Raw genomic sequence first — 7350 nt, 5'->3', positions numbered from 1 at the left:
TTTTTCAATGTGGCGATTAAGGATGGTGAAGTGTACTTGATCGACATTTTCACCTCTGGGACGCCCCAACTGAATCTGGCGTTGAAGTTTGGGCGCGGCTGCCGTGGAAGGCGCCAGCCGGTGGTTCGGAGACCGGAGAGGACGGTCGATTCTCTCGCTGGTGTGAGTGCCAAGGGGGCCCTGTGTTTGCGGAGCACTCGGACAAGCTCACCGAGAGGCCTGGCCGGGAGAGGCGGGAAACGAGATCTCCCTGGCGTGAAGAAACCGGGTATGGATGCACGCCCCGGCTTCCTTCGCGCATCTCTTCGTGCATGGAGGTGCCGAGACGCGCCAGAGAGCATCGGACCTGGAGACCTCCCACCTGGTTGTCGCGACAAAATGGCGTCTGTTTTTGCTCTGAGGGTGGCGGGGAAACCGACGGGAAAGCCCCGGTTTCGCTCCGCCAGGCCCAAAATGTGCGCATTCCTCAGCATTCTCGCTGTCCTCTCCGTCGCCGGTTTGCGCCCACGTGCAAACTTCTCTCTCGCCGCGAATGCAGAGCCGCCTTCCGCAGAGGAAAGATTCCCTTCGACATTCCATGACAGCGCCTCCGCGGACCACCAGGGCGCGGCGGAAGAGCTTCAGTCCACCTCCGAGAGACTCGCGCCCGACGTGCACCCCCTTACCGGCACGCAGCATCGACGGTTGGACTCGCTCGTGCCAGGTAACGACACCGGAGGAGGCTGGGCGGCGAGGCTTGGATGACACCGAGGCGAGGCTTAAATCGCAATCGACGCCTCGTCGAAAGGGCTTCTTTTGTCAGCTTGTTAGAGCTGTGTGTGAACGGGAGTCTTGCCGCCGCGTCGACATCGCCAGCTGCGTGGGGAGAGTGTTACGCGTGGCGGCCTCTTTGCATGAGCGGTAGGAAGGCGTGCGTGGTGGGCAGAGAGGGCCGGTGGTTTGCGTGTGGACGTGGACATGCAGTGTTGTTAGGTTTTGCGTGTTTTCACGTGCAGGCTTTTTAAAGCGGATGCAGATCTTTAAACGGTTGCGGCCCGTTGACGACTCCAAGTTCAACGAGTTCAAGAAGGCAGGTTCCCGGGTTACGGCCACATTCTTCTCGGCGAGTCACTCGGAAGTCACTCTCATTTACAAACCGTCGTCGGCGCTTCTGGACTTTTTGGGTTTCGCTCGCGAGGATGTCCCATACGGGCTAGTGATCAAGGCGATCCCCTACGAAGCCGTCGACCTATACAGCGTCGTCAGCGAACCGTACATCCACCGGATGTTCGATGACAAGAACAAGTTCCCCTATGTTCTGCCCCTCTTGGCGGCGCTGCGGAGCACAACCAGGCGCGTTGTGTATCTTGTCTTGCCACTGTACCGGATGCTCCCGAACACGGTGGAAGAACAAGCTGCGACGGTAGACTTTGTGCTCTTGCTCGCCGAACTGGCCATGGCTGCTCGGCAGCTGCACGAAAGGAATTTGACGCACCGCGATTTGAAAGACGACAACTTCCTTGTCGCTCCCGATGGCCACATTGTCGTCGCCGATATGGCGACAGTCGAGTTCGCTGACGAGAAATCGTATTTGGTTGGAACGACCGACTTCATGCCTCCGGAGACAACGTCGACGTACTTTTTGCGGCATGGGTTTACGCGCACCCGGTATGACGACACGACCGATGTCTACAGCCTCGGCGTTACGTTTCGGCGCCTGGGGCTCATGCTGATGGACCAGAAAGTTCGGATTCCGAACCGAAAGAGGCTGACAACGTTGGTGAAGAAAATGACCAACCTGGATCCCAAGGCGAGGCCGAACATCAGTCAAGTCATGGACGACCCGTATTTCGAAGGCATCGACTTCGCGGTAGTGCGCCAGAGAACCGGCCCCGCGCCGTTCTCCAAACTCCCGGGTGCCGACGAGGCGATGAAGCGGATACGAGCGAAGATCCGTCAGCGGCAAGAGGAGGAAGACAAGTTTGTGAACGGCGAGGAAGGCGGTCGAGGGAAAGGGAAGGAGAAAAATGCAGCAAAGCGCAAGGGTGAGCGTGACTAACCGCCAGATGTGAAAGAAAAATAAGCGTACCTGGAAAGGGGATTTAGGGCTTCCGTGCATACGACCTAGCGCGCGAGGGCCAGTTGCGGAAACCCGCAGGCCGTGGGGGTATGCCGACACATGGAACGTTGGAGGTATGCACGCGATAGCGTTCTGTTCCATCGACGAAGGGAAGAAAACGGAGAGAGAGGCAGCCGCCAGAATGCACAGAATTCCTCGGGCAAGCAGGACCACGGAAGCTTGCGCCAAGAGAGACGAAAAAACGAATCCACAGAACGCGTCTCAGCCGTGTAGAAGGAGAGAGGGAAGACTCCAGACACAACTCAGAAAGGCGAAAGTGGCGACGCTAGGCCGCTGGGGGGATACGGAGCAGCTTCTTGCGTGTAATGCGGTCGTGGTACCGTGTTTTAGTGAAGAATATTGTGAATGCCGTTTTTGTTTACTGCGTGCGTCGGGGCCGTTACTTCTCCTACAGCTCTAGACGGGAAAACCAGGATCTCGCGGTGTCGAGAGAGTTCACGTAGTCAAAATAGCCTTTGTAACGCCCTGAGTTGCGGTTGTCGGATGTCGCCCGCGAATCAGTGGTGATGAATGCAGCTCGTGGATCGCGTTTGAGCGGCGGGGATTGGCTCACATGCGACGCCTGGCCAGGGCCAGCGAAACGGGGGAGGAACGCGGGAAATTCAGAAGAACATGGGCATGCCACAGGTACACAGGCTCGGAAAATGTGTCAGCCGCTGCTGCAGTTCCCGTGCAGCGTGGGGCATGTGAGCGCCACGTTGTGCGCGCAGGTATACGGCAAGCTAGAATGCGCCTTTCCGTTTATTGCCTTTGAAGGGGTCGTCAGATCATTTCTCGATATTTTACAGAGTGCAATTTCTCCCGCGTCTCGCCTGGAGCCGTTGAAGTGAATATGGGACCACGTTGCGTGAGTCCACAATTTGTTAATAGCAACTGTGCGCCGGCATCTTACAGAGCAAAGTCGCCGTTGTTTCGTTTCTGTACCACACTGTAATATGCCGGCGCGTGCCTTTTATCCGTTTATTCCTTTTCTGGAGCGCTTTTTCAACACACTATGTTCGTCACGAGTCCGTGAGGAACGTGGACGAACAATGCCCTAGTGTTGTGTGCGTTCTGGTTTCTTTCTGCTGTGAAGCCACCGAATGGTTGAGCACATCGAATGAGAAATGTGCATGTCAAGTGAACCGTACTTTTCCCTACTCAAGGGTCGCAGATTCTCCGCGCATTCCGCGCCGTCAAACGCGTTCTTTTCGAGCGATTCTGTATCGGGCCGAGGAAAGAATTTGGAGGGTTCCAAGGGCCTCCTGTATAGTTAAGGAAGCGGCTTCCACAGGTGAAGCGCACCGTAGGTTCTGCGATGTTTAATGCCTGGCGCATCGTAGTTCTGCAGGTAACACTGTTATGTATATCCAGGTCACAGCGCCAAGCACGTCAAACTTGGGTTTTGGGGAGATCAGAGATAACATTTAGCCGATTGCTGCCCCGTCGCCGCATGATATAACAAATCGGATTGTTGCTGGACCGCGTTAATCGTGGGAGACACAGGGCTACAGGCACGGCGACTCGAAAAAAAAAGACGAGACTCGGGGAAGTTTATGTAACTGCAACCGCAGAGTGTCGAGAGGTCTTTATCTTCAAAAGCGTGTGTTGGACAGTGGGCTTTCTCGTGGGGAAGCTACGGCCCGATAGACCGGACTTGCAAACGGATTTAGAGTATCTGTTCGAAGCTCGCCGCCCGCCTTGCAGAGGACCCCAGTGAAGAAGAGTGCAGCCTCAGTTTCTCGCCTCTCCGTCACCGGCTGTACAGCCGTGTGCTTCCGCTCCACTTCCCTCCACACAGGTCAAAATAGGCACTATATACGTACCTGACACTCTAGTTTGTATGGTCATACACATGTCTCTGCATTGTAGGAGGGTAGCACACTGGAGATACAATAACGATAGGTTCATGCCTGCACTGCATTCGTCCATGAGACTCCCGCGAAGTCGTCAAGGGTACGTCCTTCCGTGAACCCGTCACGAGATAGGCTTGGTTCTTTAGTAGTAAAGCGCGAGATCCTGAGACTGCCTGCGATCTCTAGCTGAGGGAAGTTTACGGCGGAGCATCGGTTTAGCCACGTTCGCGCAGCGTGTGCGCCAAGACGAAATGCGCAGGCACGACAGACGTTCAAACTGAAGTAAGCGCAGAAACGTTCCTTTGCTTACTCAACTGGATGCATGCGTCAACTTGTGTTACGACGCATGCAACCGTTATTTCCGGCGTAAGTGCCGTTTTGCGTGATGCCAAAGGAAGTGGCGAACGGTTGGAAATGGTTAAGTGGGGTTTCCTCTCCTCAAGTGTCGCCCAACCGCTTCTTTGGAACTTGCCCGCCATTTCCTCCAGGTCAGATCAACATGCCCTCGCTTCAAGGATTCCTCGTCAACTTTCTTTTCTTGGCAGCCCCCGCAAAGTTGGGGGGAGCAGATGGGCAGATTTTGTCGTGGAACGAGAACATCCAACCGGTGACCCCAACGGAACGCCCAATCACAACCCCCAGACCAGTTACAGAGGCTGTGTCTGATGGAAGCCCCGGACCATCGCAGATTCCAGAAGAGGCTCGAGACGTACGTGCGCATACTCGCAGGGTCTCTAGACACACGAACGAATTGATGTTCTGACGTAATTAAAGGTTTATTCAGCGAACAATTCACAGTCTGGTCTCGCGCACTAAGCAGACAAACCAGATCTGAAGAATGCTTCCCCACGTTCATATGTCATTTGGGTGCAGGCAAAAACAATGTCAGTGGTATGTTGCGAGAACGACTATACACGCTTTAGTGGAAAGCGATTCAAACGAAATTGCAAGACTGTTTGACGCGAGTTTAAGCCTGGTTTATCCACGCCGCATTTGTAATTTGGGGAGTTCAGGACTGCCTGTAACGTTGACACCCGAGTGTTCCTATAGAAGTCTGTAGTTCCTTAAGGATGTCGACACGGCCGCGCTAGGTTACTTTCTAGAAATTCTAAAAGAGGGGGATCCAGCAGCACTTGAAGGAATGGAGATTTTATGAGCGAAACCATCTTAGGCAGCGGCGTGTGTGACCCTGGTTTTCGATTGCGATAACACCCCTCGTTCTGGCCGGGTCCAGCGCGGCAAAAGGAAAGGAAAACGGTCTCCTTTCTCCAGAATCGGTTTCAGTTGCACATTCGAGCGAGGAATTCGTGTATGCCGAATCGCGCAGTCGGCCCAGTGAGACAAGATCCACAAGTCGGTGTGAGTTTATGCCTCTTGACCGAGGGCCTCCGGAAAACAGAGTCTGCTTCTTTTAGTGCTGATAAATAGGAGACGTAATTTCAGTTGTTGCACTCTAACCTCAGTCACGCTGGACAATATGTAGCAGAAGGATCGTACCCGGTGTTTCCAGGACGACGAAGTCTATTGTCTTGGAGTTTTATTTCTGTTGACGCACGAAACTTGTGGTCGAGCAGGTGCTTGGACAGGAACCGGATATTGGCGGAGCTTGGAATGCCGCTCGGGATTCATTTTTATATCCAGGACAGTCGGCCGACCTCAGTTTCGCGACTGGGCCTCTCTCGTATCTTGAATGCGAGGAAGCCATCAATCTCGCGCGGTTCTCATCGGCCTCAGTTCCCCCGTCCACGTTCACGCCTTCGTCCGGAACGCCCTCTCCCCCTTCTGCGTCCTTTCACGCTCCCGATTCCCGCGGGATCTTGCTGCCATCTCTAGTTGTCACTCCTCAGCTCGCTTGCAGCGCCAAGCTGGAGCCCGCGGTGGACGCAGAAGAGCCTCTGCTGAGGTCGGTTGCGTCTTGCTCCGCTTTGTTTGCTGCTCTCCGCGCAGCAGACTGGCGACACGTAGAAGAATATAACATGAAGGTGGAGAGCCTCGGAGTGCCGCAAAGCTTCGCTCCTCTTGCCCACGCCGTACCGACGGGTCTGGACAACCCCCTGACGATACGATCTGGCCTCATCTACTGGGCCAAGGCTTGTCTATACTCAGGAATCGGAGACGTGTGCGTGGCTACTGTCTGGTGTACAGATGGAATTCGTATCGTTTCTAGACTTGGGTCAGACACCACCGGCGACATTTTCCTCAGGATCGGTGAACGCGTGGCGCTTCTCAAGGGTGTCACGGGAGTCTACAGCCAGTGTCTGGTGGGAACTCTTTGCCAGAAGGCAAAGTTTGTCGGGAAAGTCGAGGAAACGTCTTTTCGAGACACCCGTGGTTCGCGTACCGCCCGCTCCACCCTCCGACAGAGTTACCCTTACGCCAGTCGTCCGCTAGAAAACACCAGACACAACGAACAGGGCGCGGCCAAAGACCGAGCCGCGCAAAAGAGCGATGATGTCTCGCGTAGAGGGGTGCAGGAGAATGCAGTCACGATAAAGATCCAAGGCAGTGCGCACGAACCACAACAAATGCCGATAATTCCTCTGTGGTCTCTAGATTGCACTCGCGAGTTCCTAGCTCTCAACGATGTTGCTGCCGTCTACACAATCAAGGGAGAAAGCTTCGTGAAAATGGGGTGGACGACCGACAGGAAAGTGACGGTGTACTGCCACACCAGTGAGACGGCCCCGAACTTTTCCATCCACGTTCCACTCGTGATCGTTGTTCTTGTGCAAATCGCCGTCGCCGCGTTTCGGCACATCCACGAAGCATCCGTGGACTGCTGCAGAGGTGGTGGTGAAACCGTGTAGAATCCACACCCAGACCGGGCGCAATGCGACACTTGCAGGCTACGGTCTGGCGAACCTTTCGTGGCATACGTCCTGTGCTGTATCTCGTGCAGGTGCATGTGCAAAATTTGCGAATTGAGTAGAGTTGCAGCAAAAAGCACGCACGTCGCGCCACTACTAAATCCACAGGCGCCTATTTTCGCGAATCGTTTGTGTGCGGGGGCTGGACGGGTCAGTACAGCTCCTGTGTTGGTGCCATGCTATCTGGTTACCCTGTCCGTTATGCCAAGACAAAACAGCTGAACCCAGCGCGACTCTTCTGTCCGACTGGGTCGGAGTTCCTATTCAAGACACCACCGCGAAAATCCACAATCCCAAGAACTCAAAACGCTTTTTCAACGCACTTGTCTTTCCACGAAACACACGGCGTGGCCAGGGACGCGCCGAACAATTCCTGCCTCTCTGCATGCCTTTCCACAATCACCCCGCCACTCTCTCTCGCCGTTCCCCTTCCTCGTTTCCTCCTTTCGTCTCCCGCTTAATAAATGCCTTCCCACTTAATAAATGCTTCTTCTCGCGTTCACCCTCCCCCCCCCCCCCCAAAAAAGGG

At 54.9% G+C, this 7350-nt stretch overlaps 1 protein-coding gene across 1 annotated transcript; it reads left to right on the top strand.

The window, feature by feature from the left end:
• Positions 1–453: 453 nt before the first annotated feature.
• Positions 454–6761, top strand: NCLIV_000650 (uncharacterized protein; the record flags this gene model as incomplete). Its single annotated transcript, XM_003879553.1, has 4 exons — positions 454–703; positions 996–2024; positions 4500–4663; positions 5529–6761. The coding sequence occupies 4 exons, from the start codon at positions 454–456 to the stop codon at positions 6759–6761; spliced, it is 2676 nt and encodes an 891-aa protein (XP_003879602.1).
• Positions 6762–7350: the final 589 nt, after the last annotated feature.

Source organism: Neospora caninum, chromosome Ia, assembly GCF_000208865.1.
Source record: "Neospora caninum Liverpool complete genome, chromosome Ia".
Taxonomy (NCBI): Eukaryota; Apicomplexa; class Conoidasida; order Eucoccidiorida; family Sarcocystidae; genus Neospora; species Neospora caninum.
Note: the sequence above shows the minus strand (reverse complement) of the source record. Positions and strands in the feature narration are given on the sequence as shown.